The sequence below is a fragment of the Notothenia rossii genome, assembly GCF_949606895.1.
Source record: "Notothenia rossii genome assembly, chromosome: 1".
NCBI lineage: Eukaryota > Metazoa > Chordata > Actinopteri > Perciformes > Nototheniidae > Notothenia > Notothenia rossii.
In genome coordinates, this window is record NC_136912.1 from 41434941 (window position 1) to 41457938 (window position 22998).

General features: G+C 40.9%; 2 protein-coding genes across 7 annotated transcripts in view; one reads left to right on the top strand and one right to left on the bottom strand.

Annotated features, from left to right (window-relative positions):
* The window catches only part of LOC307033384 (uncharacterized protein), a 226357-nt gene that overhangs the window by 150200 nt on the left and 53159 nt on the right, over nt 1-22998 (bottom strand). The gene's annotated exons all lie outside the window — the stretch shown is intronic.
* LOC307033311 (HMG domain-containing protein 3-like) lies at nt 9068-18388 on the top strand. 6 transcript variants are annotated; one of them, XM_079671737.1, is made up of 16 exons: nt 9068-11824; nt 11980-12119; nt 12643-13930; nt 14145-14249; nt 14367-14560; nt 14658-14799; nt 14962-15603; nt 15696-15767; nt 15859-15956; nt 16049-16168; nt 16286-16318; nt 16604-16674; nt 17416-17466; nt 17698-17742; nt 18037-18115; nt 18202-18388. In XM_079671737.1, the coding sequence occupies exons 3-13, from the start codon at nt 13924-13926 to the stop codon at nt 17462-17464; spliced, it is 1533 nt and encodes a 510-aa protein (XP_079527863.1). In that variant the 5' UTR covers nt 9068-11824; nt 11980-12119; nt 12643-13923; the 3' UTR covers nt 17465-17466; nt 17698-17742; nt 18037-18115; nt 18202-18388. The 6 variants fall into 6 exon arrangements, with proteins under 6 accessions (XP_079527863.1, XP_079527865.1, XP_079527861.1 ...); XM_079671739.1 differs by having other exon boundaries at nt 12643-13204; XM_079671735.1 differs by having other exon boundaries at nt 12643-14249.

The window sequence follows — 22998 nt, forward strand, 5'->3', positions numbered from 1 at the left end:
TTTGGTTTCATCTGACCATATGACATTCTCCCAATCCTCTTCTGGATCATCTAAATGCTCTCTAGCAAACTTCAGACGGGCCTGGACATGTACTGGCTTAAGCAGGGGGACACGTCTGGCACTGCAGGATTTGAGTCCCTGGCGGCGTAGTGTGTTACTGATGGTAGCCTTTGTTACTTTGGTCCCAGCTCTCTGCAGGTCATTGACTAGGTCTTGTATGTCTTCCATTTTCTAATAATTGCTCCCACAGTTGATTTATTCACACCAAGCTGCTTACCTATTGCAGATTCAGTCTTCCCAGCCTGGTGCAGGTCTACTATTTTGTTGCTGGCGTCCTTTGACAGCTCTTTGGTCATGGTCATAGTGGAGTTTGGAGTGTGACTGTTTGAGGTTGTGGACAGGTGTCTTTTATACTGATAACGAGTTCAAACAGGTGCCATTAATACAGTTAACAAGTGGAGGACAGAGGAGGCTCTTAAAGAAGAAGTTACAGGTCTGTGAAAGCCAGAAATCTTGTTTGTTTGTAGGTGACCAAATACTTATTTTCCACCATAATTTGCTAATAAATTCTTTAAAAATCAGACAATGTGATTTTCTGGATTTTTCCCCCCCATTTTGTCTCTCATAGTTGAGGTATACCTAGGATGAAAATTACAGGCCTCTCTTACAATTGGTGGCTGACTAAATACTTTTTTGCCCCACTGTACCCACATGACAGCTAAGGTCAGAAGAGCTTTATTTAACAGCTGGGCTTATGTCTGTTGTTAATTGATAAGCCTGAAAAATGCACTTGTCATGGTTCAGAGGCACATTTTATAAAAATTAAGATAAGATAAGATATACTTTATTGATCCCAAGTTGGGAAATGTTTTTGTTACACAAATTCAGGGAAGGTGGTTGTCAAGTGCCAAAATAAACTGTGCAATATATTAGACGCTAAGTACTTTGTCTGGCTTAATATTTATTTGTTGATACCCCTAAAGTTGTGTTCTTATTCAAAAGAAGACCTTAACTTAAAGTATTCTTTAATGTTTAAATAAAGCCTCATTAGTTTGTCTGTTTTGCACACCCTCCTATTAATATCTTTGGACATCCTCCACTAGCTGTTTTATTGTAGAGATCACTACAGTATCTTCTTGATATTTTCTATTCTATATTTCTATCATTGACCTTCTACTTTCCCCCTATTTTGTATGTAGGCTACTCTTAATATTTAAATGTTTTCATCAAATATAACATATTCAACAACAAAATTCAATAACGTGCTTTAACCACTTAGGCAGTGCGGGTTAAAAAACCAGTGCTCTAGTTAAAACATAAAATATTAATGTGTATACACATTAATATCTGATTTGTAAAACATCACAGACAGAAAGGTATATCCGTCATTTAATGGTAAGCTATTGAAATTGTGATTCCATAGATGTGCCTCCCATCACCCAAAGCCCCTGACTATTCTCTCAACTCAGGATTTACATTCTTATATTCAAAGAAAATCAGTAATATCTTTAAAAACTACAAGTCCTTTTCTATCAGCTGTGCACCGTTATGGTGTAAATATAACCTATCTACCAATTGGATGAAATATAAAAGTCAGCCGAATTACTATTGATACTGCAGGAGACTTATTGTGTGAAAATAAATGGAAGATGTTGTTTGATTGCTGATATATTTATGATCCACGTCACGTATTCAGTTTCGGCTGCATTTCTTCCAGTTTGTCCAGAAGTCTTCTCATTAGGGCTCTATAAATAAAGAACTAGGGCATATATGTAATATTTAATACAGCCGAACCGTTTGTTACAATGCCGCTATGTGATGACTTCCAAAGAGAAAAGCAAGCACACTCGGAATAAAGTATTATTTTTTTTAAATGTTTTCGGATTTCATATCACATAAACATCATATCCCAACGTGCATTGCCGCTAAAACATCCAATCAGCGAGCTTCAAGTTTGATGTTTTAGCCTATCAAAACCTCTGAAAAAACAAATGTGTCTCTCAGAATCAAAAGTGAAAAACCTATGGGAAAAACACAAAAGCATTGTACACAATTTAAACCAATTAATGTTGTGTAATTAACAAGGATAAACTGATGTTTTTAGTGGATGAGTACTGCAGATATAGCTTTAAAATCATTTGACAGTGGGGGGAATACGGTTTTATTATGAAAACTTCGAGACTGGAAATATTGTTTTCACCCCGTGAGTGTTGAGGCTAACTTATAGGGGGAAAGACATACACGTTCTCCTGGCGGGACCTCAAATCATCTTCGTAATATCTATCAAACTATAGATCCTACACCTCCACAGGACATGGATTCTGAAAGTACAATATGCACTTCTCACTAGAAATCTAATCAAAAAGCATTTTAATGGCCAAACTATCCTACAATTTAGGATTTTCCAGAGAGGGTTATTTGTGAGTATACGACCCTCCGGAGCGTTTGCATTCAACGGGAGCAGTAGAGGTCGAAAACTTTAAAACGTGATTATAGGTCGTGATAAGCGCTTGTTAGGAACCTTGACTCAATAGCTTGGAGGACTCAAATGCACAACCCAGAGACAAAAAAGGTTTGAAGAAAAATAATCTTTACTTGCAAAAAAACAAAATCACTCTTTCAGAGGAAATAACAAACTGACAAAAGTAAAGCGCTCTCATGGAGGGAAAAAGGCAAAACACTGAATCTCTTTACGCAATGGCTTGGATCTGGCTTCTTGGGACAACGAACAAGACGAACTGACAATTAAGAAGGGGAGACAGGACAATATATACATGAGGTAGGGCACAGGTGGAAACAATCAGGGGCGGGGCAGACACTGACGATGGCGGGAAAATTAACCAGAGCAGGAAGTAAAAGGACCTGGAATGAGACAAGGTGAGTACAAAATAAAACAGGAAGTGGAACATAAACTAAACTAACATGAACATGATGAACACAAACATGACAAAACTTAATTGACGGGACACTACAGTACCCCCCCTTCTAGGGCCGACTCCCGACGGCCCAGGCTGCTCAGGGTGACGATCATAGAGGGTCTTGTCCACAATGAAAGTTGAGGAGACCCAACAACGCTCCTCAGTGCCGTAACCCTCCCAATCGACCAAGAATTGTTGTCCTCGGCCCCGTTTGCGGACCGCTAGAAGTTTCCTGACTGTGTACACCGTGCCACCTTCAATGATCTGGGGTGGTGGAGGGGGCTTGGAGGCGGGAACCAGAGTGCTCTCTCAAACTGGCTTGAGTTTGCTCACGTGAAACGTGGGATGGACCCTCAAAGATCTGGGGAGTTTGAGGCGCACAGAGACAGGGTTAATGACTCTTGAAATTGGGAAAGGACCCACAAACCTCGGTGCCAACTTCTTGGAGTGAACGTGTAGGGGTAGATCCTTAGTGGAGAGCCAGGCTTTCTGGCCCGCCCTGTAGAGGGGGGCCGCACGCCGGTGACGATCCGCCGCTGACTTCATCCCGGTCGAGGTCCGGAGTAGCGCCTACCGAGCACCGGCCCAAACCCGCCTACAGTGTCGGACCATGGCGTGCGCGGATGGAACTTTGACTTCTTCCTCATTAGCAGGGAAGAGAGGAGGCTGGTACCAAGTTAGCACACTGGAAAGGGGAAAGACCCGTGGCAGACAAGGGGAGAGTGTTGTGGGCATACTCTACCCAGGTAAGGTGATCGCTCCAAGTGGTCTGCTTCTGGGACGCGAATCACCTGAGGCATGTTTCGAGGTCTTGGTTCAGGCGCTCAGTCTGACCGTTGGACTGCGGGTGATAACCGGAAGATAAGCTGACGGTGGCGCCGAGTAGCTGGCAAAACTCCTTCCAGAAGTTGGAAATGAACTGTGGTCCTCTGTCGGAGACTATGTCACTGGGGAAACCGTGGATTCTTAACACGTGAGTTAACATGACCTCTGCCGTCTTCTTGGCAGAGGGAAGTTTGAGCCGAGGAATGAAATGTGCCATCTTTGAGAAACGGTCTACCACCGTCAGGACAATAGTGTTACCTTTGGAGGGCGGTAGTCCAGTCACAAAGTCCATGGAGATGTGCGACCATGGTCGCTGAGACACTGCGAGGGGCTGGAGCAGACCCATCTGGGCCTGGGACGAGGTCTTATTCCGGGCACACACTGGACAGGCCGCCACGTACTCGGAGACCTCTTTTTTCATGGCCGGCCACCAGAACCGCTGCTTTATGGCAAACATTGTTCGTCGGCCCCCCGGATGGCATGTGAAATTGGACGTGTGAGCCCAGTGGATTACCTGAGAGCGTAAAGACACACGGAAAAACAAGCGGTTGCCTGGACACTCGCTAGGTGCCGGGCTCACAACATTCGCCTGCTTCACATCTGTCGCTATCTGCCATGTTACCGACCCAACCACACAGTTCAGTGGAAGGATTGATATTGGTTCCTTGGCATTATGTTCAGGCTCAAAGAGACGAGACAGTGCGTCTGGCTTACGGTTTTGTGTACCGGGCCGAAAAGATAATGTGAAGTTAAATCTGCTGAAGAACAGAGTCCACCGGGCCTGACGTGAATTTAGTCGCTTGGCTTTCCTAACATATTCTAAATTATTGTGGTCAGTCCAAACAAGAAATGGTTGCTCCGCCCCTTCTAGCCATTGTCTCCACTCCTTCAATGCTGCTTTGCCAGCTAGTAGCTCCTTGTTTCCCACATCATAATTTCTTTCAGCTGAGGTCAACTTACGCGATAGATAGGCACAGGGGTGCATCCCGTTATCCTCGGAGGATCTCTGGGACAACACAGCAGAGGTGGGAGTAAGTCCTACATGTGCAAGTCGTGAGCAATTCTCAAGTCTTGACCTACAAGTATCAAGCAAGTCCCAAGTCACTGTGGTGAGAGTCAAGCAAGTCAAGTCAAGTCATGTCATACGAAATTCTGATGAATAAGCCCAGTTTCCGCATTTAAATCAATTAAAAGACAGTGGTTATGAAAATGGATTCAACCCACACTATGATCTTCATTACATACACAGTTAATCATTTGAAATCTAATTTAGACCGATGACAATCATATTAGATTCATATTAACCCCAGAACTGTAGACAATATAGCTAGGACTCAAAAAGTATGTTCAAAAGGCAGAATTCCAGGTAAGAAAATCATATATGGCATTTGCCATTACACATATTTAATTTAAATTTCTGTTAACACTAGAACTGCCAACAGCGTCAGCACCTACATAGATATCATTTTCAAACCATTTAATTTGTTCCTCTTCATAATTTCCTTATAAACTAAGCAGGACGATTTAAAACTCACTTAATTGGGTTAATTTAGAAATGGCTTCAGTTTATCATCATAACAGATCAAAAAGTTCAGATTCATTTTACAATAAATCAAGGAATGATGCACTTCTACAAACAAAAACAACATAATTTAAACATTTAAACAAACTACTAAAAGTAGATGAACTACATTATTCAAAAGTTGCCAGTAACTTCTGATAATAACACAGGGGAAATAAACGAGGCATCTCTTTTCCTCTCTCTCTCTCTCTCTCTCTCTTTCTCCTGACAGCCCGTCAGTATCAGGGTTAGTCAAAAATGAATCCCTTGGCAGTTCTAGTGTTCATTTACCCCGTTTTGTCTTCTCTTTGCTTAATCGATTTGAAACCAAGTCTAACGCAGCTTAAACTTAACGTTAGCTTTCTAGCTAACACAACACAGTCACGTAGCCTACCTTTCTCTGTGGGTTTTTTTTGTAGTGACGAATGAAGTTGGATGTTGTGGTGGTCCTGTCACTGATCTTTATGCTGCAGACCCTGCATACCGCTGTTCTCTTCTTATTAGCGTCATCGACAAAATAATCCTTGAATCCAAACTTAACTATTTTTGGAGTAAAGCTAGCCGCTGCCATGTTAACTTACACTCCTGCCGTCTAGTGGGTTTCCAGGTTTGCGCGCATGGCGTTATAATCACGTTTTTCGAAAAAACTAAACGTAATATCCCACTACAAAAACAAACGCAAATATTTAATTTTAAACAGTCAAGTCCTTTCAAGTCATCTGTCTCAAGCTTAAGTCAAGTCTCAAGTCATGAATACCAAGTCAAAGCCAAGTCAAGTCTTTTATCAATGTTAGTCAAGCAAGTCTCAAGTCAAAAAATATGCGACTCGAGTCTGACTCGAGTCAAGTCATGTGACTCGAGTCCCCACCTCTGCAAGACAGCCCCTATGCCCTCGTTGGATGTGTCAACCTCAACCACAAACTGTCTCTGGGGATCCGGAACAGTGAGTACAGGTGCCGTGGTGAATCTTTTCTTGAGGCATTGGAAGGCGGACTCGGCCTGGGAGGTCCACTGAAAGGAGACTTTGGAGGAGGTGAGAGCATGCAAAGGTGCGGCTACATAACTGAAGTTGCGTATAAACTTCCGGTAAAAGTTGGCAAACCCCAGGAATTGCTGAACTATTTTGCTGCTATCAAGAGTGGGCCAGTTGGCCACCGCACTGACCTTGGATGGATCCATCTGCACCTGATTGGCGGTGACAATGTAGCCCAGGAAGGAGACAGTGGTTGCATGGAAGTCGCACTTTTCAGCTTTCACATACAACTGATTCTCAAGAACTTCTGGAGAACTTGGCAGACATGCATGACATGAGACTGACTATCTGGGGAGAAAATCTAAATATCGTCCAGATACACGAAAACAGGAACATTAAAATACTCTCTCAGAATGTAATTTACCATGGCCTGAAATACAGCAGGAGCATTACATAGTCCAAAGGGCATGACCCGATATTCATAATGTCCGCTTGGGGTGTTGAACCCCATTTTCCACTCGTCTCCCTCTCTAATCCTGACGAGGTGGTAAGCATTCCTAAGATCGAGTTTGGTAAAAACTTTAGCTGTTTGAAGCAGTTCAAATGCTGAAGACATCAGTGGGAGTGGGTGGCGGTTCTTAACAGTTATTTCGTTCAATGGGCTGTAGTCAATGCATGGCCTGAGCGACCCATCCTTCTTACCCACAAAGAAGAATCCTGCACCAGCAGGTGACGAAGAGGGACGGCTTATTCCCGCTTTCAACAAGGAGGAGATGTAATCGTCCATGGCCGCCCGCTCTGGTCCCGAGATGGAGTATAAGCGCCCCCTAGGGATGGGTGCGCCAGGTAGCAGGTCGATGGCACAGTCAAAAGGACGATGAGGGGCAGTGACAGAGCTTTGGTAAATAAAGAGCTTTGGTTTAAATATTCCGTTGTTACTCTTTGCAGTATAATTTAAACTTGCACTGACTGCCATGGCAGGAGATGAGGGAGACGGTAGTTTGTAGTGTGATCTACATTAAATGAATGAAAATGTAGCGCCTCATATGGATTTTCCCCCCAAGCTAAAGTCAACATGATATTACTTAAGCATTGTTTAGATGGGGACGGTCACGATCTCTTAATACATTATGGATGATTATATCATGCAGAAGTGGGCGTGTTCAAATCTAGAGTGGGTTGGAAAAAAGATAGATATGTTCCACCTGTTCTCCATCAGCCCTGCAACCACCTGATCTCCAGTACACCTGCACTTCATCCCCTCATTAGTTCAGCTTGTATTTAAGTCCTTCTTTCTCAGATCCTTCCATGTGGTTATTAACGTCAAAGGTTCAGTTTTTTCACTGGACCAGAAAATAAAGGTATTTGGTGTTAGGTTAGCTATACCTGTCTCCTACATTTGGGTAGCTCCGTTCTCTGCCTTAACAAGCACAACAAACTGAAACCTTGACTTTAATTAAATGTATTATGTCAACAGATTTAACCAATTTCTTTGTATTTAAAGTAGACCTATCATGCTATATTTGAATAATATATTGTAGGGCCATACCTACAGTATATAAACATTTCTGCAAAGTTTTTCAAAATACCAAACAGATCATATAGCCATGCCTCATTTCGCTCTATTTGCTCTTTTTTAGCCCTGTTTTTGCAAGGGCTGAATCTGTGAGAAGTCTTCTTCGCTGCTTTTGTGGCAGACTACAGCACCACCTACAGGCATGGCTAATGTACTACAGCGTCTCCAGCGCTTTCAAAGAGAAGCCCCTCACTGCAGTGCGCAGTACCACACGCCCCTCCTTCTCAACCTCAAGATCGCCCCTCCTTCTCAACCTTTGAGACACGTGAGGGGACGGCCCCTCCTTCTCAACCTTTGAGGCACGTGACGAGCTTCACTGATGACGCATTGCATCCTGTTTCCGGGGTAGCAGTTCCGTTCTGTTAATCAGCGTCAGAGTACGATGGAGGTAAGTAACCCTGAATAAATTAACTATTTGTTTTTGCTTTGGTTGAAAATGTGTTGATTGATAGTAATATATTATTTTCTTAGGCCGAAATCGCGTCATTTGTAGGAAACAACGTCTAAGGAACCTTAATATTGAATAAATTATGAATATTTTATATCCATATAAAAAAAGAAGTTCTCAAAAAAAACACAAAATGCTAACAATGAGCCTCTGAATTAGCCCCGAGCGAAAAATGCTAACCTATCTTTGTACTAATACTAATACTAATAACTATACAGTAGGATTGCTGTATAAGCAAAGTCCTGAAAAAACTATGCATAAACTATATTTCAATTCGATTTTTACAAAATAAATGTATATGCAGCTTATTTTATTCCTGCCTATTGCCTAACCATTTTGTTTGTGTTTATTTTCTTTGACCAGAAACACATCACACACTTACACCATAACGAGAGCCCAAAAGTGTATATTTGTAATTCTGGCAGTTATCACTGCCCGTTCTGCCAATACCAGGGTCAGAGGCTTCAGGTGGAATACCATGCCAAAAGCCATTCTTCTGTGAGACACAGAGGTATAATAAATTGCTCTTTTTAGTGCTATCTGTATTTTCACATTATTTACAATGAGAGCTTAATGTCTTCAAGCTTATTGACTTTACTATTGTTTCTTGTTTTCAGAGTTCACAATTGTTAAGTGTGGCTTCAGCTGCAGAACAACAAGCCATTTTCATTGTCTTTATTGCTCACAGACCATAATTAAGGGGCCAGTTTTTACGGCATGTCTATTCATATGAGCCAAAAGCTGTGACTGTAGGGCGACTTACAGCACCTGCCCAGCTCCCCCCACCATCTCACCTGCTCACTGCAGCACCTGCCCAGCTCCCCCCACCATCTCACCTGCTCACTCCAGCACCTGCCCAGCTCCCCCCACCATCTCATCTGCTCACTCCAGCACCTGCCCAGCTCCCCCCACCATCTCACCTGCTCACTCCAGCACCTGCCCAGCTCCCCCAACCATCTCACCTGCTCACTGCAGCACCTGCCCAGCTCTCCCCACCATCTCACCTGCTCACTGCAGCACCTGCCCAGCTCCCCCCACCATCTCACCTGCTCCCCGTCATCCTGCTCCTGAAAAGCGACATAGGCCTAAAAACTAGGGGTGCACCGAATGGGAAATTCTTGGCCGAAACCGATACCGAAAATAGGAAACAGTTCGCCGAAAACCGAATGCCGAAAGGCCGAAAATGATTAATAGAAATATATATATATATATATAATGTATACATTTTTTTTACCAATGTTGTTCAGCTGCCCGATTATGGAAAAATAAATGATTATGGCAAAACTTAACTTAAATAATAATCACTATTATGGGTCCATAAAACATTTATTCAGCACTTTTGAATGCATACAGCACATTAATTCCAAGTCAAGTGCATTTTCTTTTCTCTGTAGGATAACTACAACAAAGTGCATTCAGAACAAAGCCAAGGTGCTTTAAAACTGCATAAACATCTAGGCCAGTAGGCCTACAACAAAATAGTGTAAATAAAGACTGTAACAGCCAGGCCTTCAACAACAACAAATGCACCTATAAGTGCATGCATACAAATGTGCAAACTGGATAAATCCACATGAATGTAACTATTTACAAATGAAATTACAATTGAATTTCAAGAATCTGTAAATAAGGCTGTCTGTCCTCATAAGCAAAGTAGTAAACATTGTATAAAGATACATAAAGTGAAAACTGGATACAAAATCCACAATCAATTACAAATTACAATTTAGAAATGGCTTCAGTTTATCAATTACAATTTCAAGAATCTGCAAATAAGGTGGTCTGTCCTCATGAGCAATGTAAACAACATTGTATCATTTCGATACCGAAAGTACAATATATTGAACACTGTGCTGCTGTCATTTCCCCTGAATGATAACCTGAGATGGTGAATTATAACTCACAATGAAAATTGTTCAGGAAAGTGGATATAGAGTGGACATGTAGAACTAGATAAGCTTATGATAAGCCAGCCTTGTTTACTTATAAAGGAAAAGTGGGAGGTTCTTTTTAATGAACATTAGCTTCTCTGCTTTATCAGCCATAAGTCTGTTCCTCTTCTCATCAAGCACATGAGAGGCAGCGCTGAACAGTCTCTCGCTGTCAGTTCTTGTGATTTGATCTTACTCCGCATATTTGTCCGGGTGTTTTGATTTCAAGTGGTGGAGTAATCCCGAAGTGGTGAAAGTCTTTGCAGTTACACCCCCTCGAGAATTGTCAGCTGAACACGTTTTACAAATCGCAATCCGCGCCTCTTTCTTTGATATTTTTAAATATCTCCAAGCGGCAGACATGTTGGCTGTGAGCCAGCCGCGAGCATGGTCGCGCGCCGTGCTTGTCGCCGCGTTTTGATTACGTCATCACAACAACACGTCAGTTTACCAACGTAACCCTGTTCTCTGACATTCGGTGATATTTTTTCGGTGCTAGAACCCTTTCGGCCGAAAGCCGAAAGAGCCTTTTTAACCATTTTCGGCCGATAATTTTCGGCGGCCGAATATTCGGTGCATCCCTACTAAAAACACTGTAAATTGTCCACACTGCAATCTAAAATTGAACAAGAACAATTATAAAACACATGTGCGTCGCAAGCACACAACATATTTTGAAACGGTCTCCAAGGAAAGACATCTGCAAAGCCAGTGTATTGATGAACACAATGGTGTGTTTGCAGTGGAGAAGACATTTTCAGGCCCAGCAACACCAATACACGTCATTAAAAATACTTGGGGACCAACACATAAAGTCATGTGCGAGGTTCATCTATGTGAACTCAATGCTGACTTTGCCCGAAGAAGTGGTATGCTGCCTTATGAATGTCAGCATTTGCAATCATTGCTGTACTGCCCACCTGCACGCAACAAACAATTAACTTTGCAAAAGGAATCATTGGCTACAATGGTTCAGGAGAAATGGTTTGGTGAGGAGTGCAAGGCCAGTCTTGTACAGTGGCAACAAGAGGCAGAGGCTAAGGGTGTGCCCTTGTCTGTCCTGCTCACTGTTGGTGGACCAGAAACCAAATATCAAATTTCTGTGTATGAGCCTAAGGCTTCATACTACAGTAGGCTGGGAAGGGTTGTGGTTGCATACGACAGCAAGCAGAACAGCTGGCATTGTCCTTGTGCTAAACCAAGACAATCATGCACCCATAAAGCCATCGGGAAATGGCACCTCTTTGCCACAAGAAGACAACTGTTCAGGAAAGTTAAGTCGACGGATATTGAAGAATCCATTCCACCAAATACTTTCACTGAGCAGGATAGTGTACCAGGAGAGGACCATTATCCACCTAGTAAGACTGGCATCAAGCGGATGCTAAACTACCTATCGGGTAATACAAAAATTCCAGCGGAACTCCCACAGGCTACCATCCAGCAGTCAAGAGATGCCGGTGCACTAGATGCTCATCTGAAGCACCTCATCCCTAAAGAAGCCAGGTGTAAGGAATGCAATGGCCCCCTAAGTAATCCAGTGCTGATCACTGCAAAAAGCAGGATTCTCACAACCACAGGGGTGGCGGAAGGTCAGTAAAAGCACAGTTGTACTATTGATTTTATCTTGTAACATTTGTATGATCTTAATGTCCGTGATTCAGACATACAAATAATAAAAGAAGAAATAGTTTTACTGGTGTCATTAGGACGGCAAGTAATATTTTGGTTAACATTTTCTTTTCAGGCATATCTACCTACCGAAAAAAATGTTTGAATTGCAGCCTGATGTACAGGTACCAGGAGTGGGAGGATGGGCTCCACAATTATGATGACCACGTAATCCTTTCTCTGCATTTGTGCCTGACAATAAGGAATGCATTACAGGTGAGTAGATTTAGAACTTAATGTGTTGTATTTACTGAAGGAGCTCATGTAAAATAAATTCAAAGATAGACCTTGGTTAATTTCAGTTAGCCTCATCTGCCTCCCAATTTTATTTTTTCTTTGTAGTCCCAGTGTGTTCTGTCCCAGAGTGAGTTTTGTGTTTGTCCCTCTGTTAAATCAACAATGGGTTTATGAAAGGCGCTATATATATTTTAGTAATTTGTATTGTTATTATTAGTTATTATCCGAATCCCCATTTTCTGCCAAAAAGCCATAGTAACTCAAACATCAGTGAAGAAAGTGTTGTTATGGCAAGAGTGATCGATCTCAGGTTACAATAATATAATTAAAATATAGTAATTTAGTAAAGATAATTTATAACATAGAACAAGTAAATTGGCAGAAACAGAAAAGTAACTGGAATGTTTTGGTATTGATTAGTTAATCTAGCATTAATGTGGGTCACAAACTGATATTTTACATGTGTATTGAAATTTTTACTTTTTTCTCAACATTTTTTCAGACACATACTGCTGTCAGCACAGTTATTGAAATGATTGAAACAACAGAGAAAGTGTCTTTCCCGAACAAGGAAAGGGTTCTCCATGCCTATCTACATTTCGAGGCCCTTACTGACCATGATCACATTTATGCATGTGTAACATGTGGATACCATCCACTAGGCTTGGGCGGTATGACGGTATGACGGTATACCAGGGTATTTCGAAATCCCGTCGGTATGATTTTCAATACCGTGACGTCACAGACTGTGCGCCAAATCACAGATGCGTTTCATTCTATTACACTGACACGGAGTTTTGACAGGGACGACATTGGTTGTAATGCACAGCACGCGCCAGCAGAGGGCAGGGGAGGGCAGTCCGTCTTTCCCGCACTCAGAGCTCAGCACAGAGCTGAGCTGAGTAAGACGGCGGCAGCATTTGCCGGCCCCGAACTCGGACAACTAGTAAAAAAGAAAAATGCCTCTGCGCCTGTTTGGGACTACTTTGGGTTTACTCGTCGCCAGTGACTTCATCCAGCACAACGAGAGACAGAGGCACTTCTTTTGGAATGTTTAAGATGGGGTGAGTGAGTGTTGACATTTTTTAATCCTATGCAACTGGTTGATGGTTTTGTAGTCGAGGTCGGACGGTTTTAAAAACGAAAGCATTTACGTGCTAAACATTCACGCGAGTAATCCAATGAATCAAATGGAAATAAGGTTTTTAACACATGCACGGAATAATATTGCCAAACTAGTTAGTGAATATAGCAAACTTTATTCAATAAGTCAAGTATTTACTCCCGGAAAATGTTTATGTATGATGATATATTGTTAACTTAGCTCACTATGGAAACAACGTCGGACATCTACAAACGCGTCCTGTATCCCATCTCAAAATGTGCCATTTGCACAATGTGTCATGTATGCAGCTCTTGTTTTGCACTTGCGCGCACGTCGCGGCACTTTGCGAGCGTCTACCGGCTCGGGCTGCATTTTACACCGAACATATAATACCGTTCGAAACATCTATTTGCCGCCGAACGCCACCTCACTCAAGTCGACCCAAGTCATACCGTAAGTGACGGCTGGAGGAAAATATTTTTGGTGGGGCTGTTGATATAGTGATAAAAAAAATAATTTGGGGGAGAAATGACCCCTTAAATTGGGACTGATACCGTCATATACCGTATACCACGGTATGATGTCAGCAAGGTATGACGGTATGAAAAAAATTATACCGCCCATGCCTACCATTCACCTGTTGTTGTGACGGACCTTCACAAGAAAGGTGTCTTTAATATGCCAGGTGAGTTTGATCAGCCGTAATATGTATAGACTTTTTGCTGTCTGAATTACAATAAGATCAACATTATGCAAGTTGTGCCTTGCAATACCATGCTGGGCACTATACTGTTATTGTCATTTAATTTGTTAATGCATGTAACATAATATGATAGCAGGGTATACATGGTTGTCCTAATGTTGTTATCTGCGATAATCCCAAATGTTTCATATAACAGTCAGTGAAATTCAGAGACCATCCCAAGAATATGATGGACATGTGGACCTCAAGAAATTCTGGGATGCTGTGGCTGTGGAAATGCTCAGTCGGGGTTTCATTCCATGTAGGTATTGCAGAATGAAAAGCCAGCTATTGAGACCCAAATGTTTGTCTGAATTATATGAATGTATGAAAATTAGAATGGTTTCTGAAACAATGCATTTTACAATTGTCCCTAAAGATGGTAAGAAGAACCCCTTTGTTGTGCCTCTGAGTTACAACAACTGGGCACCATGGATCGGGCCACAAACCAGGCACTCTGACCTCATCCTGAACACTGAATTTGAAAAGATCCCTACAACTACAATGTCAGATGACAGTGAGTACCTGGAGGTCACTGAGGAGCGGCTTTCTGATGAGATCATCAACTTGAAGGTGATTATAATGTGAAATAATTTGGAAAATGCACCATGCATGTAATTAAAGTATACTTTATTTGCAGAATTGGCTTACTAATTAATTTCTACAACAGGTAGAGGAAGTAAGGGCACTCAGCAAAAAATGTGGTCTGGACACAAAAGGCTCCAAGACAGATCTTGTCCTAAGACTTAGAGATAAGATGTCAAATAGAGTGACTTATAACAAAGTCTTTGAAAAAGTTTGGGGTGCCTCAGGTTAGTGAAATAACATCATAATTATATTCTAAGATGATTACACCGGTTCATATTTCGTGATTTGCATCGTTTTTCACACAGATCATGGAGTTATGTATTTGAACACATTTCATCCCCAAAGATCCCTACCATAATGTTACTAACTTATACCTCTGCTTTCAGGTGGCTGGGCTGTGATAACTTGCCCATGTGGGGTTGTCTATTCAGTTAAATTTAACCTCAGAGCAGAGAGCCCACGGGATTATGTGGATCTTTTGCTGTCGTGGAAACACTTTCCCAATGTCACTGTGTATGACTATTCAAGGGGAGTGGCGGTGCATGGTAACGGTCGACAGCCAGAGACATTTCATCCTTTTCAAGGGCGGTTAATGGAGCCTACTCCGGAGAACATGAAGCAGGCTTCAGAGGGCAAGCTTCATGTGAATATGCCATGGTTGAAACACCCCAAAGTTCCAACAGATGAAAATGGCCACCCTCTCACTGGTTCTTTGGAGCATTATGCACTGAGTGATGTATTCCACCAGGGGAACAGCAAAGATGAAAGGGATGTTCTCAGAAGGATAGAGCTTGTGCCAGAGCTGGCGGGGCGCATAAACAGTCAATGTGCGGAACAACTGTTCTCAGGAATGAGGAAAAACAATTACTTTTTGAACATGACAACACCCTCAACACACATATTTCTGCAAAGAAATATACTGCACCACTACAATGTGACAAAAAACAACAAAGCTAAAGAGCAATACAGAAAAATCATCCCAGCAGATATGGAAATACAGCTTGATGTCAATGGGAGGATATCATTAGGTGAAGCATTTCTTAGAATCATTATGTTCTTGTTCTTTTATGTGGTTATCTGGAGATATCTACTAAAAACTAATATTATTTAATTTCAACAGCTCCTCCTTCACAAGTTGTGATGGCCACTACATTGTCAGAACACCACAGAGATGGTCAGGAGCAACAGGAGTGTAAGTTATCTGCTTGATATTGACAACTTGTATTCATACAAGTCATACTGTATAAAGACATACATTTTGTGTTGTTGATTTTTTTATCAAGTGAATGATGCCAAGGACCAGGGAGACTTTAGTATCAATACAATTATGGCAAGCAAAGGTTGCTGGGGACAGGAGCTTCAGGAGGTTAAAAAAATAAAAGTAAAGTGAACTAGTCAGCAGTTCAAAAATATTGTATGTATGCTAAATATTACTTAAAATGCCAGTTTTCATTTTCTTTTTTCTTCCTTTAGCTGGCACAGGTTCTGGACAAGACCCAAAGTCCAAACACACATATAGCCTTTGTGACCAAGATGGTTCTCATGCGGTCAGATCTTTGGAGTTTGGGTTTGGCAAATGACATGGATGGGATGGTAATCAGAGTGATCACGCTCTTTGTTTCTTGTACTTTTTCTAACTGATTTTGTTTTAATTGTTGGCATGTTTCATGTACTCTGTATTTTACTGACTGTGTGTTTGTATTCTGCCAGATCCTGAACAGCTGTCTTACAGTTATTGAGAAGGTATTGAAGCTGTTCTAAAATATGTAAATATATGTATAAAACATACTATATTATACCAAACAATTATAAGATATTACATTATGAAACTACATCTGTTACAGAGAGTAGATGGCGTGTTTGCTGCCAATAGCCATGTTATAGCTGCCTGGTTTCCACCATCTTCGCTGAATCCGATGCAACACCTGCCGCTATTTTTATCATGATTATCCATGTTGCTGCTCCATATTCTTGTACCAACTCATAACTGTAGTCACATCGACACAACTGTTTTTTTTGCTTTTCCAGGAAAATGCAGCAAACGGCTTCTCCAATGGCTTCTCCTTCCAGTGTGGGAACCTGGACACTGGACACTCTGTGTAAGTACAGTACATGTAGTTCAGTCTTTGCTATTGTTTGTTTACTGTACAATGAAGTTTGCCATGCCGAAAATAGTGTTTCTATCTTTAAATTCAACGCTTAATTTAGTTGTATAATACAGATCCTTTATAATATAACGTTTGTATGTCAAAGTATACCTGTTGATATTGGAACATGTGATATTAACATATACTGAGGACACAAGCTAGGGAGATTTTCTTTCTAGATCCCCTCCGTGGCACTGGCTGGAGAGATGATAGTCGCACCAAACCATTCAGGTGTTTTGGTGAACAGCTACATCACATCCGGACAGTGGTAGTTCTGTTTTAGACCACTTGTCTATCTTTTTTTAATCTATGGCTCTGTTTTATTTGAACTAACATGGGATGCATTGTATTAAATAAAAAGCATTGAACAGAACCACAGATGCCACTTGACTGCGGGGCTGTTCTGTTTTACCCCTTAATGACTTTTTTTTTGGAAGTTCAAGTTTGTTCCTGTTCCAACAGTGTTCAAAGATTTTCTGCCTGATTTTCGAGTACTTATAAAGTTGAATTAAATTGTACTTTTTCTTAACTTTCACATGCATTGTGTTCACAGAAACCTTGCTCAGATCTTGTGCCCTGGGCAAGTCTTGGTGTGGATGATGTCCAGTTTAGATTTGTTAAAATGATTCTACTGAAGACTGAAGAGTATGATGTAATTGTCATTTTTGACACTTTTGACTTTTCACACTACAGGGCCTACCAAGACAAGGTTTCTCGAACAACTGTGGGGTGTTTGTTTTGATGGTAAGATACTGGATATACAATATACATATAGTAGTCCTATTTTTATGTTTATAATAGTGTATACAAATGTATAATGCTTTCAGCATGCTATGCACTCCATTATTGCTCATAGTTTGAGACATGCTGTGATTTCTTTATATCCAAAACAACATTCACGGAGGAATATTATTTGTCAATAAACACCATAGCATCACAACAACCTAACATAATATACTATTTCTTTATTTACAGTACGCACTTTACATTGTGGCAAGAGCCCAATTTGACTTCAATGAGGTATGTATAAATAACTGTTTAATATTTCAGTTCTTCATTGATATCACTTGTGGATACAAGACTTTTCAGGACATATGTTGTTGACCCATCTGGTTGTGTGCTTTTTATATTCCAAGACAAACATGCAGCAAATTAGGCACTGGTGGTGCCTAGTTCTCCTGAAAAACTTTCCCATGCCTTATGTTTCTTTAATTTTACAATTTACATTTGCATTCTTGAAACTATTTATTACACTGTAACTAGACTATATCATTTTTAATTAATGTTTTTAATGTTTGTCTTTCATTCACCAAGGTCTGAACAAGAGAGGTCGCAAGACTGCAAGAGGCGACGGGAGGACTGCAAGAGGCGACGGGAGGAAAAGGCAATGCAGGTAGAAGTTGTTGAATCAAAAATGATAAAGTCTTGAACCAGTGTGAGTGTTAAACATTTAACCTCTCTTTGTCAAATATATTTCAGGATGAAGAGGTTCCACAAAAGAAGCAGGCCATAATTTGAAGGCGTCATCAGTGAGCGCTGCTGGGGGGGAACTGTTACAATCTGTATTAGGTTCACTAATGCCTCAAAATGTAATAGTTGTCAGAATCTGTCTGTTTTATTTTGTCCTGTCCCTGTCTCTGTGTTCAATAAAATTGAAAGTCCTGAATTCAAAGTGTTTCTTAATTAAAAGAGTATAAGTATTATCAGCTAAATGTACTTGAAGTATCAAAAGTAGAAGTACAGTATGCGGAATGGTTCTGTTCACAGTATTATATTACCATTGATATTATCCTGTCAATTCTATCAATTTGTCAATACGATGGCAGTTTTTTAATATATTTTTTTAAAGTCCATGTAATGTCCAAAATAAATGTTATTCTGTGTTAATAAATCGCTTCATCACTTTCCACTGTTTCATTTGACATATCAACATCAATGATTCTTTCCATAAATACCCCCCAAATAACATGAAATGTGTGCCACTTTCCCGTGTTATTCCGCTCCGGTAGCGAAAAGCTTGCCAGCCATTAACCCAGCTGTGTGACGTCACACGTGGCAAACACCAGCCTCGTCTGGATTGTTTGTTTTGTATCCTTCCGCTATTTTCGCTCAACATATGTGTAACCGGACCTCGCTAAACTTTTTGTATCTAACAATTCATGATGGGGAAGCGATGTGTAGTTGTGAGCTGTGAATGTTTCCTGATTGCTATAAACATTGATCATGGGTGCTGGAAGATTGTGCACAAAACTCGGGTCAGAATTAAGTTACTACAGGTGTTATGCCAGCTTGAGCTAAATGTCACCAGAGTACAGTGAACTTGCCTAGTGACTGAAATATATAAAAGTTGAAGTGAAATAAGTAAGGCCAAAAATGAATTACGTCTGAATATCTTTATTATTTTTACCACTTTTAATTATTTGTGGGCTCGCACATATACCAAAAAGACTAATGTACACTGCAATAAAGATAAAAATGTTACAAGTGAAAAATTAACAAAAGAACCCTTTTTTATTTATCAAACAGTAAATTAATACAATCTTACAAATTTGTGATTTGGAAAATGTTGTTATATTTACATGTTTCTTTGGAAAAATAATATTGTAAATGATGTACTTTGTAAATTATTTACATCATGCGAAACCATTTTAACCAGTTCAGCTGCATGACTTATGTCAAATTACAGATTTGGCCATTGAAATCCCTGATAGCGGCCTCCCGGTTCAGGGTAAGTCTTCCGTATCTCGGTTACTGCACATGCAGGCAGCGGGACTCTGATTTTTGGGCCGAGTACACCCCAGCACCAACGTACAAACTGTCGATAAGCTGTATATCGATGCTTCCTAATGAAAAAAAAGTATACAGATTATAAATATATTTGGAGAAAAATAAAATGTTATGTAGTACTATTATGTAGCAATGGTTACAAATTGGCTTACATGATATTTGTATTTTACTTGTACAAAATAAATATGAGGTTATACATGACTGCTTGACAGAATCATAGACCTCTTATATATTTCCTCACCTGTGTAGTTGTTTCTTTTCCCAAGCATACATTGAACTTGCATACACAGAAAAAATAAAAGCCAAGCTGTTTTTGACTGCTTGAAAGAGTTTAATGGTATCTTTAAAAGTGTACCATATCTGTAGCGACTAAAAGTATTATATGAAAGCAAAGCTGCAATAGGCAGTTGGGTCAATCAATATTTACTTACTGGTGTAGTGGGCCATCAACTGCTATGTGTTGTTGTTTGTATTGAAGATACGCTATTTTCAGTGTCCAAACACTGAGACAGCCTTCTCTAAAGCCTGGGTGGCTAATAATGCACCTTGGTTTCTCTTCGGTGTCTTCTATCTGGCAGAGTCCTGCACGGGTCTGATTTTCAAGACCCGCTCCCGCCCCGCACCCGTGACGTGCAGTACCGAACCCGCCCCGCTACCCGCACATATTGCCAATTAGTTCCGCAACCCGACCCGACCCGCCGGCACATGATCCGCAACCCGACCCGAACCCGCATATAAGCAGTGACAACGTGCAATTATTAACACACGCAGTTGCATATTTGGCTCAAAAAGCCTGGGATGTTGTTTATTTTCTCCATCTAGGATGACACCAAAAGCCTCCCAGACGTTGGATTTCGCTCTTGAGGAAGAGTTATTGAAAATGCTGTATTCTCCGCTAGAGAGCTTCACCTCAGCCATTCAGAATGTGGTGCGCTCAGCAGCAGATAGATGCACTGCAGAGGTTATGATTATGCTCGGTACCGCGGAGGAGAGGTCTGAGGATTTAAACATTAAACTAAATTATTATTGTTTAAATATATTTATTATGCAACACCCGCAACCGGACCCGCATCATCTTTGTTTTACCCAGAAGCGAACCCGGAAAAAAGCGTTTGAAAAAATACCACCTGCAAATCACCTTTTTTGCGGGTCACCCGTCGGGTACCCGCGGATACCTGACCCGATGCAGGACTCTGCTATCTGGTCAGTAGGTTGCAAACTGTCTATTTGTTCCATCACCTGCCAGATCTCTCTGCAGCAAACACATTCATCTGCAGTGGGCATGCTTTCACAGCATTGACATGTACACCTGAATATTGTACATAACATTAAAAAACAAAACAATATCTGCCGGACGTGTGAGGAACAGTTGACAAATTAAGATCGACATTTAGTGCAGGTCAAATTAAATAAAACAGAATTTACCATTCAGTATAGACAAGTTTACGCGACAAACCACGGGTAGCGCCATAACCCTACACAAATGCACTTCATTTCCGCCGGAAGTCTTTTGCACAGCGTCTGTCGGTGTAAACCGGTGTAAACAGTCAGACGGGCACTGGTGTAAACACAGCGATTTCGATGCTAACAGTGATGCTAGCTTGGGAAATTGTTGACGATTTTGTTGAGGGAAGGTTACAGTTCTGCAGTAAATATCTCAGCATTTTAAAACCAAAATAAACTGCCTTATTTAGGTCATGCCCACAGGAGCCAACAGTTGTCTGTTGTTTACATAATGCACAATTTACATGATCTCTTTATGCTGTGCAATATATCATATGTGCCTGTACTGTTTGAGTGAAATAAAGTTTGATGTAATTTAATTTCATTATTGCACTGTTATTGCATTATTGCATTTCATATGTTCCTTAGAGTGCTACAATTTCTTTTAACACAGTTCATCATTCATATTAAGCTCATACTGTACATAAATAACACTGAATTAATTAATTGTTTAGAGGAAACTAAAGAAATGGCTTCAACAAGAAAGATCACATGTTTAATCCTAACAGGTATTACAAATTAAAATATAAAAGCAGCCCACACAATTACATCACTATGAAAATATTCATATATAATATTAAAAAATACAATGCATGCAGTATTTGTTGTGTTTATCTGTATTTAATGAACAACATGGGTGGGTGCTGGGTGCTGGTTTGTGGTCGTAGCACTCTCTATCTAACCACTCGTTCAGGTGCTTTCTCGAGTGATTGCAACCAACTACCGCACACGTAGTTCCCGAACCACTTTTCTTCATGTTGTAATTGTTATATCCTCTTTGTCTCTGCGATATCAGTGCTTTGTCGGCACAACGGAGCTAGCTAGCAAAACAAACCCAGTCCGCCAAAACGGAAGTGCATTGCATCGAAGGGAGGAGTTCAGGATGTAGAGCGGAAACGGCTCAATAACTTGTGTATTGCCGACTCGAGTCTCGCCGGCTGCGGAATCCGCTTCTCTTTCACAAGTTTCTGCCTCGTTGTTCGATTGCTGGGCAGGAGGCTCGTACTTATAAGGCAAGATGCCTTGAAGTGAAAGGCTAGCTGGTTCACTCTCTACTTCTGTAACTGAATCCAGATAACCCACCGAATCTGAGCTTGAATGATCGCTGTCGCTGTCGCTGTCTGAAGTTATCGCGTTGCTTGCCATTTGGACTGATTTGATCAAAATGGCAATGTTTGCCACGTGTGACGTCACCGCTCGTTCGGGAGTGATCGGGGGCGTACTCGGCAAACTTCGGAACCAACATCGGTTTTTAACGTATATGTCATTTAATTATGACGAAACTTTAAACATTTTTATTTATTTTCATTCTGGTGATATCTAAACTACATGTTAAAAAACACCTGTGTTAGATGCATTACATGGCCTTTAAATACTGGTAGGAAATACAGTACTATATGATTTCATTTATATCACATGTTTTTCAGTAAAAAGTGAGTAAATATACAATATTGCATCTGAAATTAAAATTAAATTAAAATTAAAAAGGTGTATTAAAATTAAAAAGGCGTATTAAAATTAAAAAGGTGTACGTTAAAAAACAAATGAAGGCCCTTTCTTGAGTCATAACTGAAATAATTGATGCAATTAACATGCAAATAGACATTAAAATATGATTTGAATTTTACATTTTTAAATGGCGTTGCCAATGGCGACAGATCACTCGCCATCATCACAGACCTCAAGGTATATGTTAAAATAGTTAATACTCTGACGCTATGATTAACAGAACAGAACTGCTACCCCGGAAACGGGATGCAACGCATCATCAGTGAAGCTTGTCACGTGAAGCAGGTTCTGACGCTATGATTAACAGAACAGAACTGCTACCCCGGAAACGGGATGCAACGCGTCATCAGTGAAGCTCGTCACGTGAAGCAGGTTGAGAAGGAGGGGCCGTCCCGTCACGTGTCCAAAGGTTGAGAAGGAGGGGCGATCTTGAGGTTGAGAAGGAGGGCCTGTGGTACTGCGCACTGCAGTGAGGGG

Bases quoted from the DNA above. Each gene is read 5' to 3' on its own strand.
- LOC307033311 (XM_079671735.1), top strand. From the start codon at position 14,129: ATGTTTCATATAACAGTCAGTGAAATTCAGAGACCATCCCAAGAATAT. The intron at 14,800-14,961 runs GTTAGTGAAATA...CTCTGCTTTCAG, and splicing joins AAAAGTTTGGGGTGCCTCAG to GTGGCTGGGCTGTGATAACT. The intron at 15,604-15,695 runs GTGAAGCATTTC...TAATTTCAACAG, and splicing joins CAATGGGAGGATATCATTAG to CTCCTCCTTCACAAGTTGTG.